At 43.0% G+C, this 24,331-nt stretch overlaps 2 protein-coding genes across 2 annotated transcripts; one reads left to right on the top strand and one right to left on the bottom strand.

The window, feature by feature from the left end:
• Window positions 1-653: 653 nt before the first annotated feature.
• Window positions 654-17,476, top strand: LOC129857915 (pre-mRNA-splicing factor RBM22-like). The gene is made up of 11 exons (XM_055926607.1): window positions 654-762; window positions 5,860-5,913; window positions 6,012-6,041; window positions 7,103-7,235; window positions 14,153-14,253; window positions 14,376-14,548; window positions 14,765-14,965; window positions 15,122-15,286; window positions 15,474-15,562; window positions 15,655-15,783; window positions 16,898-17,476. The coding sequence occupies exons 1-11, from the start codon at window positions 709-711 to the stop codon at window positions 17,032-17,034; spliced, it is 1,266 nt and encodes a 421-aa protein (XP_055782582.1). The 5' UTR covers window positions 654-708; the 3' UTR covers window positions 17,035-17,476.
• Window positions 17,391-24,331, bottom strand: LOC129857916 (myozenin-2-like). The gene is made up of 6 exons (XM_055926609.1): window positions 24,243-24,331; window positions 23,067-23,151; window positions 21,325-21,482; window positions 20,349-20,466; window positions 19,680-19,854; window positions 17,391-18,281 (listed from the first exon to the last, which is right to left on the bottom strand). Exons 2-6 carry the CDS (start codon window positions 23,143-23,145, stop codon window positions 18,095-18,097), a joined length of 717 nt encoding a protein of 238 aa, XP_055782584.1. The 5' UTR covers window positions 23,146-23,151; window positions 24,243-24,331; the 3' UTR covers window positions 17,391-18,094.

Genomic DNA, 24,331 nt, shown 5'->3' with positions numbered 1-24,331 from the left:
AGTTTAGATCAACCAAGGTCTTCAACCTAGAGGTCAACTACTCAAATCAGTTCAGGAAATGAATTTCAAATCATCAAAATAATGACCCATAATCTCTTACGAAATAATTCACAATTTCATGAACTTCAAACAACATATTTCCTGAATTGACAGTCTGGGTTTGTACAGAGCTGACCCCATCTCTGTCTCAGCCCAACCTCCTGCCTGTTGTGCTTAGCACTGCCAAGCAGAATACTCCAGCCTCTAGGCTTGTAGATTTATTCTTATCCCTGTATGTGGTGTCTCAGCAGAGAGCCTCTTCCACGACCTTATATAAACGTTAGGGTGTTATGACTCCATTAGTGTTCATCCCTAATCTGAAACATCTTCCAACTAAGGCTCCAATGTGCTAATTTGGGTTTTCCAAAACCAGGCGCATAGGGCCTGCTGCTAATAGCATGCAGAGTAAACTATTACATACTTGGTAAGAGAGTTGATCAGAATAAATAGAGACACACACACACATCGTCAATTAATTCCAGATATTCATTAATATAGTTGCATAATGATTAATGAGTTTCTTTTTCATATTTATATATTTTTTATTGAAATAAAATAGGAGGTTAATGTCATGAAAAGAAGCATGCGCCGTGTTGCATTGTGGGATGTGAATTCATTGTCGGGGCGGTGCATGCGCGGTATGGTTGTGCTTTACTACCACAAGCAAAAATGGCGACGTCCCTAGGAGCTAACACATACAACAGACAGAATTGGGAAGACGCGGTAAGTATTAAATCGTAGAAATAATGTGTATATTTTAACCTGGTACATGATGCCATAAACCAACGTCATAATTAATTTCACTTTGCCAATACTTCAGTATGTGAATCATGATTTGCTACCAAAGGCTAACGTCAACTAGCGAACGTTAGTAGCGCAAGCATGGCTGTGTCGCAAGTTGGCTAGATAACTAGCCAACTAGAATCTGTTTAGCCACAGGTGAAAGGGGTAATTAATAGTATTTGGTTTATCTGTTTAAATGTGTTATAAACTGGCAGTAGCGGTGCGTGGGTACAATCACCGTGGTAGCCATCCCCCTGTTAATTCATATGCTAGCCACCTTGATATATATGACTAAAAAAGACCGAGACAATAAGACAACTAATTGATTTGGCAACTGCTCGGCCTCCGACCTCAAGCCGCTACAGAGGGTAGTGCGTACGACCTAGTACATCACCAGGGTCAAGCTTCTTGCCATCCAGGACCTCTATACCAGGCGGTGTCAGAGGAAGGCCCTACAAATTACCAAAGACTCCAGCCACCCTAGTCATAGACTGTTTGTTATCCATGCGTAGTCACTTTACCTCTACCTACATGTACATATTAGCTCGACTAACCTGTGACCCCGCACATTGACTCTACCGGTACCCCCTCTATATAGCCTCTCTACTGCTATTTTATTGTTGTTCTTTAAATGTTAATCTTTTTTTACTTCAGTTTATTTTAGTAAATACTTTAAACACTTTTTTTCTTAAATGCATTGTTGGTTAAGGGCTTGTATGTACGTATTTCACTGTAAGGTCTACTACGGCTGTTGTATTCAGCCCATGTGACAAATAACATTGGATTTGATTTAGAACCACAGTTACAGCAAGTCGCAAAGAACTGCTGCTGCCTCCACTATTCCAGCACCATTTCACCTTCAACATTTGAACATAAACAAATCAGCTGTGCTTAGTCTAATACAGTGACAACTAAAGGATAACAAAAACAATTTAGTCCAATCAAAGTAAGCTAAATATGATGTGGCTGTCCATGGTTCAGATTTCTGTGTGGGTGTGTGGCGCGTTCATGCTACGCATGTTCACTCACCCTACTTGTAGAGAAACGCCAAAGCCGCCATCCTCATGTTGACAAAACGGTCTATCACTCTGACAAACTACATTTATTTTTTGTTGTCCTAGGCTACCTGGCTAAAATGCTTGCTCACTTGCCTAACTTCATGGGCAACGTTAGCTAGTTAACGTTAGCCTTCTACATCTAACTACTGTACATACACTGCTCAAAAAAATAAAGGGCAAACTTAAACAACACAATGTAACTCCAAGTCAATCACACTTCTGTGTAATCAAACTGTCCACTTAGGAAGCAACACTGATTGACAATAAATTTCACATGCTGTTTTGCGAATGGAATAGACAAAAGGTGGAAATTATAGGCAATTAGCAAGACACCCCCAAAAAAGGAGTGATTCTGCAGGTGGTGACCACATACCACTTCTCAGTTCCTATGCTTCCTGGCTGATGTTTTGGTCACTTTTGAATGCTGGCGGTGCTCTCATTCTAGTGGTAGCATGAGACGGAGTCTACAACCCACACAAGTGGCTCAGGTAGTACAGCTCATCCAGGATGGCACATCAATGCGAGCTGTGGCAAGAAGGTTTGCTGTGTCTGTCAGCGTAGTGTCCAGAGCATGGAGGCGCTACCAGGAGACAGGCCAGTACATCAGGAGACGTGGAGGAGGCCGTAGGAGGGCAACAACCCAGCAGCAGAACCGCTACCTCCGCCTTTGTGCAAGGAGTAGCACTGCCAGAGCCCTGCAAAATGACCTCCAGCAGGCCACATGTGCATGTGTCAGCATATGATCTCACAAGGGCTCTGAGGATCTCATCTCGGTACCTAATGGCAGTCAGGCTACCTCTGGCGAGCGCATGGAGGGCTGTGTGGCCCCACAAAGAAATGCCACCCCACACCATGACTGACCCACCGCCAAACCGGTCATGCTGGAGGATGTTGCAGGTAGCAGAACGTTCTCCACGGCGTCTCCAGACTCTGTCACGTCTGTCACATGTGCTCAGTGTGAACCTGCTTTCATCTGTGAAGAGCACAGGGCGCCAGTGGCGAATTTGCCAATCTTGGTGTTCTCTGGCAAATGCCAAATGCCCTGCACGGTGTTGGGCTGTAAGCACAACCCCCACCTGTGGACGTTGGGCCCTCATTCCACCCTCATGGAGTCTGTTTCTGACCGTTTGAGCAGACACATGCACATTTGTGGCCTGCTGGAGGTCATTTTGCATGGCGCTGGCAGTGCACCTCCTTGCACAAAGGCGGAGGTAGCATCCTGCTGCTGGGTTGTTGCCCTCCTACGGCCTCCTCCACGTCTCCTGATGTACTGGCCTGTCTCCTGGTAGCGCCTCCATGCTCTGGACACTACGCTGACAGACACAGCAAACCTTTTTGCCACAGCTCGCATTGATGTGCCATCCTGGATGAACTGCACTACCTGAGCCACTTGTGTGGGTTGTAGACTCCGTCTCATGCTACCACTAGAATGAGAGCACCGCCAGCATTCAAAAGTGACCAAAACATCAGCCAGGAAGCATAGGAACTGAGAAGTGGTCTGTGATCACCACCTGCAGAATCACTCCTTTTTTGGGGGTGTCTTGCTAATTGCCTAAAATTTCCACCTGTTGTCTATTCCATTTGCACAACAGCATGTGAAATTTATTGTCAATCAGTGTTGCTTCCTAAGTGGACAGTTTGATTACACAGAAGTGTGATTGACTTGGAGTTACATTGTGTTGTTTAAGTGTTCCCTTTTATTTTTTTGAGCAGTGTATTTAACTTCCATCTTCTCAGGCCAGGGTCACAACAATATTTGAATTCATGGTTGAATCAGAATCTCCCTTTATAATCATTGGCCCATATGGAGAATTAAGTAAAACTGCAAGTACAAATCCCTATCTCTATCCATGGCAAATTTAGCACAACGAGGTGCAACAATTACAGTTTTTCTGTCAATGACATATGCGCTCAATGGGATTTGATAGGAGTGACGCCAAATCCAAGCTGGTTTCCCTTTACACTTTTTTTTTGGTGCGCCAGGACCATTCACATTTGAGCTCGCTCAGTTTGGCTCAAAGCTGATTGGCACTTTTTTTTTAAAACTTTTTTTATTTTTTGGCAAGCGAGGCCAGATGCTCACTGGCTTCCCTTGCCTTCAATTCTACAGGTGACAGCAATGCCCTCCTCATTTGGATCAGACAGCATCAGATACATGGCCTACACGTAGAAAGACAGAGGGGTGCTGTTTTGCTATCTCAGATGCTTTCTCCTGTGAGATACTTTCAGCCTCTTGTGAATTGTAGGAAAATTATGAAAGATTTAAAAAAAAACTTTAAATTTTTTTTTTTTTTTGTGAAGCCTGGTTTTCACATGGCCACTCTAAACTGAGTGTTTTAAGCTTTGAATGCCTTTTGTCTGAAAGCTGTGGTATATTTAAGCAATAAGGTCCGGGGGGGTGTGTGGTATATGGCCAATAAACCACAGCTAAGGGTTGTTCTTATGTGCTATATGGAGTGCCTGGACACAGCCCTTAACCGTTGTATATTAACCATGTATCACAAACCTCTGGGGTGTTAAGTGATAATGCCAAAGAAGCTGGTGGATAGTGTATTTGGGAAGTATTCAGACCCCTTGACCTTTTCCACATTTTGTTACGTTACAACCTTATTCTAAAATGGATTAAAGTTTCTTAACTCTTCAATCTACATACAAAACCCCATAATGTGAAATATTTTTTTTTCTTGAAAATGTATAAACAAAAGACGGAAATATAACATTTACATATTTGGCTTCAATTCAAATATATCTGTCTATTATTGTAAAGTAGAATAATTTGTTCTAGTAATGATTATTTAATGCAAACAATACCAGAAAATGCAGTTTAAAAGAATAAATATAGTGACAATCTCTTTTGAAACAATCAAGCTGAGTGTTGGTGCTTTTTAAGTGAAATGTGAAGGGAAAAAATGTAGTGCGATATTTGAATGTTTTCTCAGTTTGTACTTTTTGGCTGAAGTCATATTTAAAAGCTCACAACTCGGGCTCTGTTAAAGATATCTCAGTGATTTAAAAAATATCTGGATTTTGGCTTGTTTTCAGAATGATAAAAAAAATCGCCACAATTTGACACAGAGGTTTCCCTCGACTGGCACACGTCAATTCTTTATATGTTCAGCTGTGCTTGTTTGTCCCATTGGGCACATCAACTTAGAGACAGGGGCGATATAGTTATAAAGTTATATTGACTAATATGTACACACGACTTGGACAGTCAGAGGAAAAGGGATCCCCCAATAACTATCACATAGTCAGAATATCACAGGCTCATGTGAACTGGCAGTGTATGAATTGTAAGGATGTTGAGCCCTATCTTTTAGGGGTTCAGTTACAACCGGTTACGCGAAAGCAACCGGACACATCAACCAGCCATGAGAAGTACTGTCAGGTTGCACAGATAGTATTCTGGGTTGACTTTGGAGGACAATACTCTCTTTTCCCAACTTCTCTCTATGTGCCTCCAGTTCCCATATAGGCCTAATAGGTCTGGCCCGCATACATCAGACTTAATTTTGTATGAATACTCTTGTCATTGTAGATCCTCCAGAAATATTAGCCTTTGTAGATCCTCCAGAAATATTAGCCTATTACATTAGAATCAAAATACTAACTCAAACACACATGTAAAATAAAATACTCACCTCACTCTCTTTCTTGGGTGTGAACCCTGCAACCCAAGAGTTGACACAGGAAATTTGTGCTCTCAGGAGATGCTTATATTTAGGCTTTCTGATGAGGTGGTTGATATTGAAGACCTGAAAGGTTAGAAGTTTGACTGAAACCACATCTTCCAACAGATGGTAAAGTAGGTGCTACTTGTAGCATATGGCCAGAGTACACACTGGGTCAAGCAAGAAATGTGTGAGAATGTGTAGCTTGTGACCAGAGAAACCACGAGGTGCTGTTATTACGATAGACCGGGATGGCTGCGTGTTTGATGCACTTATGTTTTAGTTAACCTTTTTGTATTTTCCTCCAGGATTTCCCAATTCTGTGTCAGACATGTTTGGGGGAAAATCCATACATCCGCATGGTGAGTTTATCTTTCCAGTTTGTATATGCACTTGTTATTTGAAATTCAAACTTTTGCTGCAGAATACTCAATTTTTATACTCATGTTTTCTTTAACAGAGCAAAGAGAAGTATGGGAAAGAATGCAAGGTAATATAATTCATTATTCCAGTTTAGTACTCTTACGCAATATAGGAAGCGCAGTATTCAGTGAATAAAATGTTCTGCATATCTTGAAATATTGCATGGGGCCCTGCCACTATGTTCAATGGCCATGTTTAACCCCCTAGTCTATTTCTATGGCTAGAGGAAATCTAATTAGCATTATAAAAAATCCCCATAAAAATCTGTCACTGTAATAGATTTATTTTGCATTGGATGCATCTCAATCCAACTGTTGGAATCATGTAAATAGAATGATGATTCTAATTCTGTAGTTAGTTTATAATAGTGGTCACTTCGAATACAGTGTTTGGACTGACAGCGAATGAAAATGCCAGGGAGGAGTTACTGTGACAGGGTAGGAACCAGTGTTAAGTGTTTCCTAGGGGATTTTATAATCTTTGGCTACATTGAATATTTCTCTTAGCTACTTCATGTAGCTAACGTATTCATGCTTTGCATATTCCTCTTTGATTTAGAAGATATTGTTGCACAAACAACATGCTGATTTAGGCATAAACCATCACTGGTATTATCAGACTGTATAGCTAATTACATTTGCTCTCGGTACATTTATTAGCTAGCCAGCTAACTAGCGATTAGCATTAGCTGCTAATAAGGTTGTGAAGAGTCAGGAAATTTTCCATGGGAAGTTAAGCCCGGGAATTTTGCCATGTGAAGAGTCAACCCATTTAATAAAGGTTCCATTCGTAGTTATTTTTTTTTGGAAGGATTTAATCATTTGCAATTGTCTACTCATAAGGTTTGTGTTTCTGTCTCCATATGATATGGTAAATATATCCAATGCAAATATCTACATTTTAAATGGTATTAATAGAAATTTGCATATATTTCCATTTATTCCCACGGAAAGCTTCCACCTCTGAATATTCCCCAAAATGTGCAACCCTAGCGGCTAACAAGATTTAGGCCCAACTTGCTAAGAAAATACTGACTAGCTGTTTGCAGATGTAAGAAGCGTAGCACCACAGCTAAATGACTGCAGCGAAAACCCTGAACTCTGTGCTCTCCACTTGTCCTCCCCTCAGATCTGTGCTCGTCCCTTCACTGTGTTCCGCTGGTGTCCAGGAACGAGGATGCGCTTCAAAAAGACAGAGGTGTGTCAGACCTGCAGCAAGATGAAGAACGTCTGTCAGACCTGTCTGCTTGACCTGGAGTACGGTACGTCATATAATTCATAGATGCCTTACCTGTACCACCTTAGTCAGTGTTTTCCACATGACCCTGTCATGGCCAACCCAATCTCCAGACCAGAACCCCATTGAAAACCTCTGGACTGTGATCAAGAGGAAGATGGATGGTCACAAGCCATCAAACAATGCTGAGCTGCTTGAATTTTTGCACTAGGAGTGGCATAACTTTACCCAACATCAATGTGAAAGACTGGTGGAGGGCATGCCAAGACTCATGAAAGCTGTTATTGAAAATCAGGGTTGTTCCACCAAATATTGATTTCTGAACTCTTCATAAGTTAAAACATTAGTATTGTGTTTTAAAAATGAATATGAAGTTATTTTATTTGCATTATTTGAGGTCTGACAACACTATCTTTTTTGTTATTTTGACCAGTTGCCATTTTCTGCAAATAAATGCTCTAAATGACAATTTGGGAGAAATGTTGTCAGTAGTTTATAGAATAAAATAAACATTTTAATTTTACCCAAACACATACCTATAAATATTAAAACCAGAGAAATAAATAGTAAAACCAGAGAAACTGATAATTTTGCAGTGGTCTCTTAATTTTTTCCAGAGCTGTATATATTTTGGGGGGGGACATAAGACTAAAACAACAGGAACTAGAAATCAGCTCTAAGTGATTTTAGTTTCGGAAATCTGTTCCCAAGTATTCCCATGCATAATAGAGATATGATTGTATACTAATAATTTATTGGATTTATATAGCACTTTTCTACCAACGGAGGTAATTAAAGCGCCTTACATAGTTGAGGGAAAATTCACCTCATCCACCTTCAATGTCTAGCACCCACCTCAGTGACATATCTCCTTCCAGACTCCTACGCCCTCCTCCACATCAAACATCTCCAATCCAAAGTTAAATCTAGAATTGGCTTCCTATTCCGCAACAAAGCATCCTTCACTCATGCTTCCAAACATACCCTTGTAAAACTGACCATCCTACCAATCCTCGACTTCGGTGATGTCATTTACAAAATAGCCTCCAATACCCTACTCAATAAATTGAATGCAGTTTATCACAGTGCCATCCGTTTTGTCACCAAAGCCCCATATACTACCCACCACTGCGACCTGTACACTCTCGTTGGCTGGCCCTCGCTTCATACTCGTCGCCAAACCCACTGGCTCCAGGTCATCTACAAGTCCCTGCTAGGTGAAGTCCCCCCTTATCTCAGCTCGCTGGTCACCATAGCAGCACCCACCTGTAGCACGCGCTCCAGGAGGTATATCTCTCTGGTCACCCCCAAAACCAACTCTTCCTTTGGCTGCCTCTCCTTCCAGTTCTCTGCTGCCAATGACTGGAACGAACTACAAAAATCTCTGAAACTGGAAACACTTATCTCCCCCACTAGCTTTAAGCACCAGCTGTCAGAGCAGCTCATAGATTACTGCACCTGTACATAGCCCATCTATAATTTAGCCCAAACAACTACCTCTTTCCCTACTGTATTTAATTATTTTGCTCCTTTGCACCCCATTATTTCTATCTCTACTTTGCACCTTCTTCCACTGCAAATCAACCATTCCAGTGTTTTTGCTTGCTATATTGTATTTACTTCGCCACCATGGCCTTTTTTTTGCCTTCACCTCCCTTATCTCACCTTACTTGCTCACATTGTATATAGACTTATTCTTCTACTGTATTATTGACTGTATGTTTGTTTTACTCCATGTGTAACTCTGTGTTGTATGTGTCGAACTGCTTTGCTTTATCTTGGCCAGGTCGCAATTGTAAATGAGAACATGTTCTCAACTTGCCTACCTGGTTAAATAAAGGTGAAATAAAATATGGTGACCATTTTTGCCCCAGAACTCTCACCACATATCAGCTATCGTGTGGAGTGATATATGCCAATTAGGAATGAGGGTGATGATTAGGTGGCCATGATGGAATATGGCCAGGTTTGGAATTTAGCCATGACACCGGGGTGAACACCACTACTCTTATAATAAGTGCCATGTGATTTTGAATGACCACAAAGATTCAGGACACCCGTTTTAAAGTCCCATCCGAAAGACTGCGCCCTACGCAGTACAGTGTTCCCAGAAGTAATTAAGGTTTCAAATGATTCTGTTTTAGTAAAATATGATCTGTTTTAGGCTTCTTGCGGTCAATTTGCAGTCTAAAATAATATATTTTTATTATGTGTCCCTCCGACCATCGGCTCAAGACAAATTGGCACACAGCTGAATCTAGTTGATCCCTTGTGTAGGCTGTTAGTTCGTTTTGGATATTGTCTAGGCATATATGATCAGGACTATTTTTAAGAGAATATGAAACTTTTTTTTTTTTTTTTACATTTCAACCTGTCTTCTGTTGAGCTTAAAGTCTTATTTAAAATGTTACTGCAAGACTCTGCACATTATCTTGAAAAATAAATGAATGGTTTTGTTTTTCCATGTTTTTGATCTCAAAATAAAATGTTTTTAATAGATAGAACATCTCATTTTTATTTAAGCCTACAACAATGCTTAAACCACATCAGGAGACCACTTTTGATGTCTGTGGAAAAACTGGAGAATTTTTGATTTGGGTGTAGTTACCCTTTTAATTCAAGTGGGCACCTAGGCTTTTTAGCAGTGTTTTTGTAGTGCAAGTGATGGTAGATTTTGCCAAACATATACCCACTGGATTGATGAATATAATCGTATCATTCTGCCATGTAAGCATAGGCTAATTTGTAGTTAACGTTTAATTGAGAAGGTTTTTGGGAAAGCTTTTTCTTCTAACAGAAGACTGTTTTCATTAGCATCATCGCTAACGCCTACACAAAGTGGTAGACGTGCGCACCACACGCACAGTTGGGCATTCTGGTTGCCTCTTCGGAAAGGTGGTTCCCTAATTTTCATATTTGGACCAGAATGAGGCCCTCCACTACCTATTGTTCCTGCAGTGATGATGCACCATTTTCATCAAATGTTATCTGCAGATAATCACCCAAAAGCCTAGGCCTACCAGTAGCCTATGCAAATTAAAGAGCCAAATTAATGGCTCTCTCACCGATTCGTCAAGGTACACTGACTGACGAGTCACTCACTTTTGTGTCACCGCCTGGCAAGCCCCGACATCCTAGGAAAGGAAACCTAGGAAATCCTTTGGTTTACTTGTCCCGATGCGATACCATGGACATATAATTACGTTGCATGATTTATGAATGGCAAAGCGATATAGGAGGTTGATTTTATTCAGTCGGTTCAGCACCTATTTTAAACTGGTCAACACTCACTGTTCAGTTTTTTTTTATTTTGTTACCTTTATTTAACCAGGTAGGCCAGTTGAGAACAAGTTCTCATTTACAATTGCGACCTGGCCAAGATAAAGCAAACCTGTGCGGCAAAACAACAACACAGAGTTACACATGGGATAGAAAAACGTACAGTCAATAACACAATAGAAAAATATATGTACAGTGTGTGCAAATGTAGTTGGATTAGGGAGGTAAGGCAATAAATAGGCCATAAAGGTGCAATAAATACAATTTAGCATCAACACTGGAATGATAGATGTGCAGATGATAATGTGCAAGTAGAGATACTGGGGTGCAAAAATAATAATATGGGGATGAGGTAGTTGGGTGTGCTATTTACAGATGGGCTGTGTACAGTGATCAGTAAGCTGCTCTGACAGCTGTTGCTTAATGTTAGAGAGGGCCTTCTATGCGCCACGACTCTGCGTGGCTGGCTATGTGAAACACTCAAAATACAATAAATTGTCAGAAAGCCTAATTTAAGTTGTGGATTTCGACTCATCGTTACCACTTACACCGAGTAACATTACGAACACCTGCTCTTTCCATGACATAGACTGACCAGGTGAGTCTAGGTGAAAGCTATGATCCCTTATTGATGTCACTTGTTGAATCCACTTCAATCAGTGTAGATGAAGGAGAGGAGACAAGTTTAAAGGATTTTTGAGACATGGAGAAGGGGAATAGGCCACACAAAATATTTAAGTGCATTTGAACAGGGTATGGTAGTAAGTGTCAGGTGCACCGGTTTGTGTCAAGAACTGCAACGCTGATGGATTTTTCACGCTCAACAATTTTTCCTGTGTGTATCAAGAATGGTCCACCACCCAAAGGACTTCCAGCCAACTTGACACAGCTGTGGGAAGCATTGGCGTTGACATGGGCCAGCATCCCTGTAGAACGCTTTTGACACATTGTAGAGTACATGCCCGATGAATTGATGCTGTTCTGAGGGCGGAAGGTGGGGGGGGGGGGGTGTAACGCCAATATTAGGAAGGTGTCCTTAATCTTTCGTACGCTCAGTGTACATAACATGGGATGTGCAATTCCACGAGCATCATGCTCGCTCCCTCGTCCGTGTAAAGAAATTTGACTCCAGCCAGAGATCTGTATTAGTCTCAGTCCTGACAGTGGGAGTCGTTGTCCCAAAGGCGAATTGAGATTCGCACGGTACCTTGCCCTGAACTTTAGTCTGTTACTAGCCGACTTCCACCTGGTACTCAACCCTTCACCTTAGTGACTGATGCCCGATGTACATGATCATTAAACACTGGTCACTTAAGTAATATTTACATACCGTTTTACACACCATATGTGTATATACTATATTCTAGTTCAGACTCATCCTATATAACTACTGCCGTACACTTTTTCTGTTCATATACTGTCCATAATGTCTATACACACCATCATATACATACAGTGCATTTGGAAAGTATTCAGAACCTTTGGCTTTTCACACATTTTGTTATGTTACAGCCTTATTCTGAAATTGATCGTCCCCCCTCAACACACACACAACCGGTAAAAAAAATATTTGCAGCTTTATTAAAAATAAAAAACTGAAATCATATTTACAAAAGTATTCAGACCCTTTACTCAGTACTTTGTTGAAGCAGCGTTTACAGCCTTGAGACTTCTTCGGTATGTCGCGTCAAGCTTGGCACATGTATTTGGGGAGTTTCTCCCATTCGTCTTTGCAGGTTGGATGGGGAGGTTTTTGTAGGTTGGACGCTGCACAGCTATTTTCAGGTCTCTCCGGAGATGGTCGATAGGTTTCAAGTCTGGGCTCTGGTTGGGCCACTCAAGGAAATTCAGAGACTTGTCCCAAAGCCACTCCTGTGTTGTCTTGGCTGTGTGCTTACGGTCATTGTTCTTTTGGAAGGTGAACCTTTGCCCCCAGAATCTTGTTTCTCATAGTCAGAGTCCTTTAGGTGCCTTTTGTCATGTGTCTTTTACTGAGGAGTGGCTTCTGTCTGGCCACTACCAAAAATGCCTGATTGGTGGAGTGCTGCAGAGTTGTCCTTCTGGGAGGTTCTCCCATCTCCACATAGGAACTCTGGAGCTCTTTCAGGGTGACCATCGGGTTCTTGGTCACCTCGATGACCACGGCCCTTCTCCCCCGATTGCTCAGTTTGGCTGTGCGGCCAGCTCTTGGAAAAGTCTTGGTGGTTCCAATCTTCATCCATTTAGAATGATGGAGGCCACTGTGTTCTTGGGGACCTTCAATGCTGTAGAATTTATTTTGGTACCCTTCCCCAGATCTGTGCCTCGGCACAATCCTGTCTCTGAGCTTTACGGACAATTCCTTTGACCTCATGGCTTGGTTTTTGCTCTGACATGTACTGTCAACTAGAGGTCGACCGATTTATGATTTTTCATACGACTATTGGAAGACCAAAAAAAGCCGATACCGATTAATTAGCCGATGTATTTTTTTTAAATATTTTTATCTAAATATTTGTGGTAATGACAATTACAACAATACTGAATGAACAATGAACACTTATTTTAACTTAATATAATACACAAATCTATTTAGTCTAAAATAAATAATAAAACATGCTCAATTTTGTTTAAATAATGCAAAAACAGTGTTGGAGAAGAAAGTAAAAGTGCAATATGTGCCATGTAAAAAATGTCCTTGCTCAGAACATATGAAAGCTGTTGGTTCAATATTCCCAGTAAAGAAGTTTTAGGTTGTAGTTATTATAGGAATTATGACACATCAACTATTGCTCTAGCATTTGTATTTCATATACCTTTGACTATTGGATGTTCAAATAGACACTTTAGTATGTCAGCCTAATCTCAGTTGATAGGCTTGAAGTCATAAACAGCGCTTTGCTTCCATCATTGTTAAGAGCTACTGTAAACGCAGTAAAGTTTGAATGAATGCTTACGAGCGTGCTGCTGCCTACCACCGACCGCTCATTCAGACTGCTCTATCAAATCAGAGACTTAATTATAATATAATAAACACAGAAATACGAGCCTTTAGTCATTAATATGGTCAAATCTTGAAACTATCATTTCGAAAACAAAACGTTTATTCTTTCAGTGAAAAACAGAACCGTTCTCTATTTTATCGAACGGGTGGTAACCCTAAGTCTAAATATTTCTGTTACATTGCACAACCTTCAATGTTATGTCATAATTATGTAAAATTCTGGCAAATTAGTTCAGTTAGCACCTACCTGGACTCTGCTTGCACTGAACGCAAGAGAAGTGACACAGTTTCCCTAGTTAATATTGCCTGCTAACATGAATTTCTTGTAACTAAATATACAGGTTTAAAAAATATATATATATATATATATATATACTTCTGTGTATTGATTTTAAGAAAGGCATTGATGTTTATGGTTAGGTACATTTGTGCAACGGTAGTGCTTTATTCACGAATGCGTTTTTGTTAAATCATCACCCGGCAGGACCGAATTTGGGAAACCCTGAGCTACAGCAACGTTCTGTAACAATGTTCAAACCTACATCGGTTACATTTTGAAATGGAAAACCAAAGCGTGCCAAAACAGAACCGAACCCATAAAAAGTACCCAGGTTGAAAACCCTTATTGAAGTCCCCATTCAGTACCGAATCCAAGACATTTACACGTCTGTGATCGACAGGTTTGCCAATCCAGGTCAGAGACACCGGGCTGGACATCAAGGATGACGTGCCGAAGTCAGACGTGAACAAGGAGTACTACACACAAAACGCTGAGAGAGAAGTATGTGTGGAGAGATGGCTGCATCCCTGGTATTTCTGTGTTCACATTCAACTTCCAGTGTTTTATCCCTGTTAACCCCCCCCCCCCCCCCTCCCCATCTCCCTGACTCCCTTTGTCCTCAGATAGGAAACTCTGATGGGACACGGCCAGTGGGGCTGCTGGGTAAGGCCCCCAGCTCCAGTGAGATGCTGCTGAAGCTGGCCCGCACTACGCCCTACTACAAGAGGAACAGACCCCACATCTGCTCCTTCTGGGTGAAGGGAGAGTGCAAGAGAGGAGAGGAGTGTCCTTATAGGTGAGAGCGCAATCTAAAAGATAGCTCTATCTCTTTTTATAAGGGCTACAGTTGGGTCGTGTGTGTACAGTCCAATGACTACATAGATACAGCCCCTCCTGTCTGTGATTTTGTAATGACATTTCACTTGGTGGTGCTGTTGAGCAAGAAATCAACCTACATTGTCTGGGGAGAACTTTATTCCTTCTCATGCACACTCTCTCTCCGCACCATCAGGCACGAGAAGCCCACAGACCCAGACGATCCCCTGGCAGACCAGAACATTAAGGACCGTTACTATGGTATCAATGACCCTGTGGCTGACAAGCTGCTGAAACGGGCCTCCACCATGCCCAGACTGGACACGCCTGAGGACAAGACCATCACCACACTCTATGTAGGGGGGATGGGAGATACCATCTCAGATGCAGAGCTGAGGTAGGGTTCTGATTATCGTGTCAGTTGATTTGAACTGTTTCTTTTGCTTTTCCAAAATATCATACCAGGATTGCAAATTATTTTAGTCAGTTTGAATGATCTGTGACGCAGTTGGGAAATTGTTCCCTCAATCGTTGTGTGTCTGTGTTTCTACAGGAATCACTTCTATCAGTTTGGGGAGATCCGGACCACCACCATTGTCCAGAGGCAGCAGTGTGCCTTCATCCAGTTTGCCACACGGCAGGCAGCTGAGCTTGCTGCAGAGAAGTCCTTCAACAAGCTCATCATCAACGGACGCAGGCTCACCGTCAAGTGGGGCAGGTAAGAGGTCAAAGCTTACCAGTTATGAGGAAAGGAGGAGAATGTATTGTAAGTCCTTCCTTTCTAGCCAGATGGTAACAACCTTGTAGAAAGGACAGGGCAAACATATTTGGGAGGCTTTATATTTGGTCTCCATGCAACCGTGCACCCTACTCGCTGTGTACCCTAATGTGTTATGACTGTCCAGGTCTCAGGCAGCCAGAGGGAAGGAGGCCTTCCAGGATGGGGTCAGTGAGATGGGAACCAGATTAGACCCTGTGCCAGGACTGCCTGGGGGTAAGTGTCTGATGTCTGGGAGGCTTTGAAAGACTGTGTGTGCGTGTGAGCCTATCTGTGTTCCTGTTCTGACTGTCTTCTCTCTCCCACAGCTCTCCCCCCACCCCCTGCTCTGGAAGAAGACGCTCCCATTAACTACTTCAATCTGGACCCTGGTTCATCTCCTAATGTCATGAACATCTCTCTGCCCCCGCCGCCCGGCATCAACCCACCACCTCCAGGTACCCGTCACACCTTTGTCACCCTGGAAAAATGCTGGCCATACTTATAAACTCAGCAAAAAAAGAAATGTCCCCTTTTCAGGACCCTGTCTTTCAAAGATTATTTGTAAAAATCCAAAAAACTTCACAATTCTTCATTGTAAAGGGTTTAAACACTGTTTCCCATGCTTGTTCAATGAACCATAAACAATGAACATGCATCTGTGGAACTGTCATTAAGACACTAACAGCTTACAGACGGTAGGCAATTAAGGTCACAGTTATGAAAACTTAGGACACTAAAGAGGCCTTTCTACTGACTCTGAAAAACACCAAAAGAAAGATGCCCAGGGTCCCTGCTCATCTCCATGAACGTGCCTTAGGCATGCTGCAAGGAGGCATGAGGACTGCAGATGTGGCCAGGGCAATAAATTGCAATGTCTGTACTGTAAGACGCCTAAGACAGTGCTACAGGACAGACAGCTGATCGTCTTCGCAGTGGCAGGCCACGTGTAACAACACCTGCACAGTATCGGTACATCTGAACATCACACCTGGTGGACAGGTACAGGATGGCAACAACTGCCTGAGTTACACCAGGAACGCATAATCCCTCCATCAGTGCTGACTGTCCACAATGGGCTGAGAGAGGTTGGACTGAGGGCTTGTTGTAAGGCAGGTCCTCACCAGACATCACCGGCAACAATGTCACCTATGGGCACAAACCCACCATCGCTGGGCCAGACAGGACGAGCAAAAAGTGCTCTTTGACGAGTCGCGGTTCTGTTTCACCGGGGGTGATGGTCGGATTTGCGTTTATTGTCGAAGGAATGAGCGTTACACCGAGGCCTGTACTCTGGAGTTGGATCGAGGTGGAGGGTCCGTCAATGTCTGGGGCGGTGTGTCACAGCATCATCGGACTGAGCTTGGTGTCATTGCAGGCAATCTTAACGCTATGCGTTACAGGGAAGACATCCAAATATTTACACGTTAAATTTGCTGAAAATAAACGCAGTTGACAGTGAGAGGACGTTTTCTTTTTTTGCTGAGTTTAGTATGTCACTGAGCTAGCGCTCAGACAATGTGACACCTAATGTGTACCTCGTTCATTTATGTTGTGTTTTTTTACCTTCAGGTTTTGGCGCTCCTATGTTCCACATGGGTTCGATGGGTCCCCCTCCTCCCATGGGCATGAGACCCCCAGGACACATCCACTATCCGTCCCAGGACCCCCAGCGCATGGGTGCTCACGCTGCCCGCCATGGTGACTAGTTGCCATGGCGATACTTCGCTATGCCAAACATCTCTAGTTGAGATAATTTCCCTGGGCATAAGGTTCTCTTAGGCACAGGTCTAGGATCAGCTTATCCTCCCCCAATCCTCACCATCATAATTAGGGGGAGAAATGCAAAACTGACCTTAGATCAGCATCCAGTGGCAATGTCATCTTACTTTGAGGTTCACCAGGGTGTTAGAAAATGTCATGGATCAGTGTATTGAGACTTACAAGATCAGAATGGAGGAATTTTTGAAATGTACAAAGCATCCTGCAGAGCAGCCTCTTGAAAGGACAATTTTTAGACCTGTTGATTTTCATTCATATTATGGATTTGATTTTTGATACAATGTTAATTTTCCACAAAAAGATTCAGTTTATTATTGTAATGTTTTGTTGTCCACTTCTGCCATTAAAACAAGTTCTCTATCATTTAAATTTAAAGCAATCGATATCAATCCTTTATGAACAGAGGGGAAGTCAGACTGAGGGTGGGAAGTGTGATGGTAGGAGAGAGGGAAGGGAGCCAAAGGAAAGGTTATGTAGGGATGGGAGTGGTAGAGAAGGGAGGCAAGTGGTGAGGGAAATGGGGGAGTTGGGCTAAGGAAGAGAGGGCGTTTTGATTAAAAGTGAGACAGAAAGAAGAGTGACAAATCACCTCAACTGGCCTTCTTTTGCCTGGGCTCAGCTCTCATAATGAACTGTTGATTGATTCAGACGTCATAAGTTGGCCTCCACACAGGCCTATCCACAAAGCTCTCATCAGGAAACAATCTTATCATTCACAAGTCTTTTCCTTATGGCACTGACTGAATACCAGAGGGATCGAGGTAGAAGTTGCCCCTAACCACAGAGCCTTATCTTAATATAACCATTAAATAGATGAAAGCATCTTAATGTAAAAATAGTTTGGGGCTACCTACTCTAGAGGGGGTCATCTTTGAATCGAGAGGGACAAGGAAGGGTAATAAGAGCAAATCGATGCTGAAGTCTTTTAGCCTGCGATTTCACAAAGGTCACAGGAAGTTTGAAGGTAATAGGTGAGTGGTGGTCCTCTCACAGGTCGGTCGATTCAGGGGAGTAGTCGTGACCCCATCCCCGTGGTGCTCTGTTGAAGTTGGGCCGTTTACACATGCGGTCCAGGGTTGTACCAGGGAGGCGCTGGGAGTCCAACAGCTCGAACCCCATCACTGGGATCACCCTCTTACTCTTCTGCTGTGCGCCTCCAAATGGCATGGCCGCTCTGAGGGAGAGGGATGCTTATGTTAAAAGTGTATATTTGAGGAAGAGAATGACTCAGTATATCCAAGCTTACGTAACACCAAAGACGTTCTCTGGGTATCAGATCTTTCTCACTCAGCAGGTGGGCAGAAAGAAGAAGCTTTTAGATGTTATGTGATACCCAGTCATCCACACAGAGCTCCACTAATGACCCTGGCTGGCCTGGTTTAACTAATCTTGTAGGTCAGAAATAATCAACATCTGTTGGGAATTCAGGAAGAAACCTTAAGGAATCATCCAACTATAGATGGAGCTTCTTCCCAGTTGTCCCCCACAGTTTGTATGCCTCATTTTAAACTTGGACTTAATTAACCCCAGATACCTTGTTAATTAAAGTAGTAAACCGATGCATCCATGTGTGCTTCAGATACTGACTGATTGGTACCAAAATTACTGACAGTGGACTAAAAGTTGTGTGAGAGGAGAGTCTCTCAGACCAAGTTTAGCCTTTGTTCTGGCAGTTGCCTCATCGGTGTGACACAATCGTGCGTGTGCCAGGGTAAGATGAGCCCCTTCGTGCGCCATCAGTCTTTAAGGGGCTGAAAGGCATGCAGACCCCCTGGAGGATCATTTTTTGAGAGCCCGTGTTAAAATAGCCGCCCGCCTGACAGCCACAGTCCAAGGGGGTGCGAGCCAGAGGCGGGATTGCTTTCCAAACAGTGGAAACATGGACTGGTGCCGAGGGAAGATAATTCTGATAATAATTTGATCGCATGCTTCGGTCATCTGCGGCTCTATTTGATGATGGGCGATCGCTAAACCTGTGCTAAACGTGCATTAAGCCTCAGCCCGAGCCATGTTCGCTACTTTGATGAGTGGGGTCTTGAATTTGTCTTTCCAAAGAATACATGCATAATATTGTCCTGCCTTTGTACTGTGAAGTGTGAAGTCCTCAGAGGTCCTCTAGTTAGATGGCCTCTATGTTTGTGACTTGTCAGGGTTGACACCTGTCAGCGTTCCATGTGATCTCAGTTCCTCACCTGTTGAAGCACCTGTAGTTGGCAGGCTGTAGGGTGATCCCCTGTGGGTTAGTGAGACTCACCTGTTGAAACACCTGTAGTCGGCGGGCTGTAGTGTGATCCCCTGTGAGGTAGTGAGACTCACCTGTTGAAACACCTGTAGTTGGCGGGCTGTAGTGTGATCCCCTGTGAGGTAGTGAGACTCACCTGTTGAAACACCGGTAGTCGGCGGGCTGTAGTGTGATCCCCTGTGAGGTAGTGAGACTCACCTGTTGAAACACCTGTAGTCGGCGGGCTGTAGTGTGATCCCCTGTGAGGTAGTGAGCTTCACCTGTTGAAACACCTGTAGTTGGCGGGCTGTAGTGTGATCCCCTGTGAGGTAGTGAGGTAGTGAGACTCACCTGTTGAAACACCTGTAGTTGGCGGGCTGTAGTGTGGCCCTCTGTGGGAACTGGGCGCTGAGGGAGGACAGGAGGTCGTCACTGTCACCCAGGGCTTCCCTCCAGGGGGAACAGTAGGACCTGGTTGTCAGGTTAAACTTCTCACGAGGGATCTCTTTCAGGGGGCCCACGTAGCCTGAGGTCAAAGGTCAGTTAAGTCCCTGAAAGCTCTTAGGGTTTACACATTTAAAGCAGGTTGTTTGATTTGATATTGGTCCTGGCTACAATAGAAAGTGTTAAACTTGGTGTAAATCCAGCACAATAAACAAGGCTTAGCTGGCTGTCACTCAGACTGAAAAACGAACGTACTGTTAGGTCAGGACACAGATACAGTGATACACTCAACACACTAGCCTTAAACACACACAGCCTTAAAAACAAACTGTCAGTCAATAGTGTTTTGTTTCACCTTGTCCTTCCAAAATGTAACGTGTCCAAAATGGGTAGTAAAACCCCCTTTGTCATAACAGCACACTCAAATGGATAGTTCATCCCAAAATCAAAGTTTGTCCTTTCCATAGCGCAAAAGTAATCTGAAGTAAAGCTGAGCCAATATTCCAACCTCTGAATGTAGGGGTGACCTATCCCTTTAAGCCATTTGGTTCTAATCCCTCTCGTGTTACCAACTACCTGGGCCAATGACGTTGGGGCTGCCCTTCATGGCTGTGGTGATCAGGCTGTGGTTGCCAGGCATCAGATATGCCTGGTTCTCTTTTCCCCTCTGGGGGGGCATGGGCTCTGGAAGGCCCTGGGCAGGGACACAATAACATTCTGGATTAGCTCCATTCAAACACAGTTGTGTGCATTATCATGGGAAAATAACCACCATGGAGTAACAACCAATTTTGGGGACAGGTCCACTGCCTCAATCTCTCTATCATACAGCCAATGATATCCACTCATTGCAGTAGATTTCACCTAGAATTTCTATGTTGCCACCTGACAGGTGCTATATAGAACCTAAAAGGGTTATTTGGCTGTCCCCATAGAAGAACCCTTTGAAGAACCCTTTTGGGTTCCAGGTAGAACACCTTCCACAGAGGGTTATACATGAAACACAAAAGAGTTCTACCTCTTTGCATTCCATGTAGAACCCTTTCCACAGAGGGTTATACATGGAACCCCAAAAAGTTATACCTGGAACCAAAAAGGGTTCTCTTATTGGGACAGCTGAGAAACCCATTTGGAACCCTTTTTTCTAAAGTGTGGCCCTCTTATTTCTACCAATAACCTTGGCCCAGTTCTCGTGCTCCGAGGGAACAGAGTACAGCAAAGCAGAAAGTGAGAGGGGGACGGCCAAGGTTTCACTGCCTCATCAAACAGCTCTGCCAAAAATCCACCAGGCTAACAAGCTGCTTGCACAATACTGCACATCAGGATGACAAGTCTGTGGGTCTAACAGTGTGGAGAGCTCAGTGGATATGTCTGTATATGTACAGCATTGCCTTGTTCTGTTTCCATAGAAATAAAATGTCTTTGAACATTGAGCATTCTGTTCTACATTGAAATGTCATGGCATCTCTAGCGGAGAGAGGCAGGGTGTGTGCGTTTGAAATGTGATAATGTGTATGTATGAGAATGTCCGTGTGTGTGTGCGTGTTCTTACATTGCTGTAATGGTCATGGACTTGGTTCTCCAGTGTGAATCTCTCCACCCGTCTCAGTCTCTCCTGGAACATGCGAGAGCCGCGGTTGGACGGAAGGTTCAATTCCTCCATCATCACATCCTTGGGAACACTGATCTTCTTCCCCAGGTTCATACCCCCTGGCACACACACAAACAAAAGCACAGAATAAAGATAAAGTATTATATTTGTCTTTCACTAGGTCTCAAAGTGCTATCCGTTGTATGGGGTTAAGTCACTCCATTTACCACTCAGTCAAAGTAATTCAACCATTTTAATAAGTGACACAAGTAAGCAGGGAAAGGCATGAACTGGAGACACAAACAGACATATACTTACAGAGAATAAGAGCGTTACAGGGACTCAGATCTGAGGATAGAACCTGATTTACTATATCTTTCTTTGACGTGCACAGTAGCATCTCTATCTGCTGGCCTGTGTCAGTCAGAGAAACCCTGTGAATGATGAATCACAAAGAGAGAACCTGGCTTCCCCCAGCAACAGGGGTTTCCTCATGACTCATGCTCCCTGAAGTGTTCTTTTTCAGTGCGTAGGAGATTAAGGTCTCTGGCTCCTCTCAGCTCCAAACTATTTATTGAAGATCAACTGACCCGACCCATAACCCATATCCTCAAATATCATACCATCACTAATCTACAAAGCCTAGTGTTGAGTTTACTATTTGGCCCCATGCATTGCCACCAGATTGTAGCATTACACTATAACTTTAGAATAGCCCTGAGAGATGCAGGCTGAGGGTGTGTAATGTTTGTTGTGGTGCAGTGTTGCATGGGTAACTGGGTATATAAATAGGATGTTTGGAAGAAGTATCTCTTATAGGAACTCTGTCTTACTCTCTCTCGCTCTCTCTCTTTCCCTCTCTCTCACCCACTCTCAGTAAAGTTTATGTGAATTCCTGCCTTATGCCAGCTGCATTGTCGACAGGACTTGCCTTTTGAAGTGCCTGTTTAAAACCCACCAGCCGGGGTATCGCATTTTGCTGAGTCAGATGGGCCTGATGCCAGCACCTGCTGCTGGCTGAGACCATCGGAAAACAGACAAACAAAACCACACGGAATGTCTCCTAAGTATTGTTCGGCCCACTGAGAGTTCTAACTCCAGAGTTCTTCTGTAGAGTCTCTTGGGTTTAGGGTTTAGTCGTCCCCCCCCCCCCCCCCCCCCCATCTACACGATGGAGAGTCTGAGGGCCATGTTTAAAACCGGTCTCTATATCAACGAGTATGCATGACTCCAGTAGAGACCTGGTACTGGCAGGAACCCAGCAGTCAGAGGAACTCAAGAGATCTCTCATGCAAGTATGTATCATATCATATTGTTTGTACTGAATTTGATTTGTTCTGATTTGTTCTGACACGTCCCAAATGGCAGCCTATTACCTATATTGTGCACTACCTTTAACCTTTAATCCGTTAACATACTGTATACGTTTGTGAGTACTAATGTGTTGCGGCGTGTGATTAATAACTATACTCTGTAGCCTACGCCTGTGTGTATGAACTGTTTGCTACTGCTGTCTAAGTCAAACCTAATGTCCTCGCTTTGGAGTTTAGTCAAGTTTATTCAATTCCTTCTCTAGGCTGACAGACATTTGAACTCTGATGTTCTCAGAGCTGATTTCCCCTTCGGGTGATCAATAAAGTATATTCAGTTGAATGTAAGCATAGAATTGGGAATAGTAATTGAATATATATCTATAGTCTTACCTCCCCTGGCCTCTGTACACAGAGCCTTGGCTTGCTGTATCCTCTGCTTGGACATGTCATCATACACTGATTGCATCATCTTCCTCTGGTGGGGGACGGATGAGGTGAACGGATGAACAGAGTTCACGTTAGGCTCTGGTTTGGGAATACACACTCAAATACATCTTTTAGATCTTTTACAAGATGACAGTAGTTGTGTCACTCAAAGCCCCCCCCCCCCCAAAAAAAAATATATGCACATAGATATGAATTAATCATAGTATCATTTTAACAGTTCTACACAAATCCTCTTTTGTGTATTGAAACATGAATATAACTCATGAATATGTTGTTTGAGCGTAATATATTCTCTAGATTTAATATAGGAAGTCCCTTAGAGGTGAGCTTTTTTCTGGAAGCTATCATTAACTACCATGAACACCACAAAAGGATGAGTACTCCAAACATACGCTGTAGCTGCATGACTGCTCCCCATCAGCGGTGGTGTAAAGTACTTAAGTAAAAATACTTTAAAGTACTACATAAGTCGTTTTTTGGGATATCTGTACTTTACTATTTATATTTTGGAAAACTTTTACTTTTGCTTCACTACATTCCTAAAGAACAGAATGTACTTTTTATTCCATAGATTTTCCCTGACTCCCAAAAGTACTAGTTACATTTTGAAAGCTTGGCAGGATTGGAAAATGGTCCAATTCACACACTTACCAAGAGAACATCCCTTGTCATCCCTACTGCCTCTGATCTGGCATACTCACTAAACACAAATGCTTGGTTTGTAAATTATATGTTGCAGTGTGCCCCTGGCTATCCGTAAAAAAAAATAGAAAATGGTGTCATCTGATTTTTTTACTTTTACTTCAGTAGTATTTTACTGGGTGACTTTCACTTTTACTTGAGCCATGTTCTATTAAGGTATCTTTACTTTTACTCAAGTATGACAGTTGGGTACTTTTTCCACCACTGCCCATCAGCGTGGCTGGCAGATGGATAACCAATAGCGCGTATAAACAGAAAGTTACATCTGTGTTTCCTCCTGTAAGACACGTAGATTACATTGTCACACACATCTGTTGACATATTCACACTGCGCTTTGCTGGACAATAGCCAGGTTGGAGTAAAATCTCACAGGTTTCCCAGATCAACCCCAGATCCTGCCTATGATTCCATCTTACCTGTCTCTCTTCTCACAGGTTCAGCAGTAGAGGTGAGGTGAAATGAGGTGATATGAGGTGAGTATATCGCTGTGTGATTTATCGTCTCT

The sequence above is a fragment of the Salvelinus fontinalis genome, chromosome 6 (genome assembly GCF_029448725.1).
Source record: "Salvelinus fontinalis isolate EN_2023a chromosome 6, ASM2944872v1, whole genome shotgun sequence".
In the NCBI taxonomy this organism is placed as follows: Eukaryota; Metazoa; Chordata; class Actinopteri; order Salmoniformes; family Salmonidae; genus Salvelinus; species Salvelinus fontinalis.
The sequence above is the reverse complement of the archived record's forward strand: the minus strand, read 5'-3'. Positions and strand labels throughout refer to the sequence as shown.

Bases quoted from the DNA above. Each gene is read 5' to 3' on its own strand.
- LOC129857915 (XM_055926607.1), top strand. From the start codon at position 709: ATGGCGACGTCCCTAGGAGCTAACACATACAACAGACAGAATTGGGAA. The intron at 7,236-14,152 runs GTACGTCATATA...TGTGATCGACAG, and splicing joins TCTGCTTGACCTGGAGTACG to GTTTGCCAATCCAGGTCAGA. The intron at 14,254-14,375 runs GTATGTGTGGAG...CTTTGTCCTCAG, and splicing joins CACAAAACGCTGAGAGAGAA to ATAGGAAACTCTGATGGGAC.
- LOC129857916 (XM_055926609.1), bottom strand. From the start codon at position 23,145: ATGATGCAATCAGTGTATGATGACATGTCCAAGCAGAGGATACAGCAA. The intron at 21,483-23,066 runs GTAAGACTATAG...TGTGTGTGCCAG, and splicing joins GTGTACAGAGGCCAGGGGAG to GGGGTATGAACCTGGGGAAG. The intron at 18,282-19,679 runs GTGAGTCTCACT...CCTCTCCCTCAG, and splicing joins AACTACAGGTGTTTCAACAG to AGCGGCCATGCCATTTGGAG.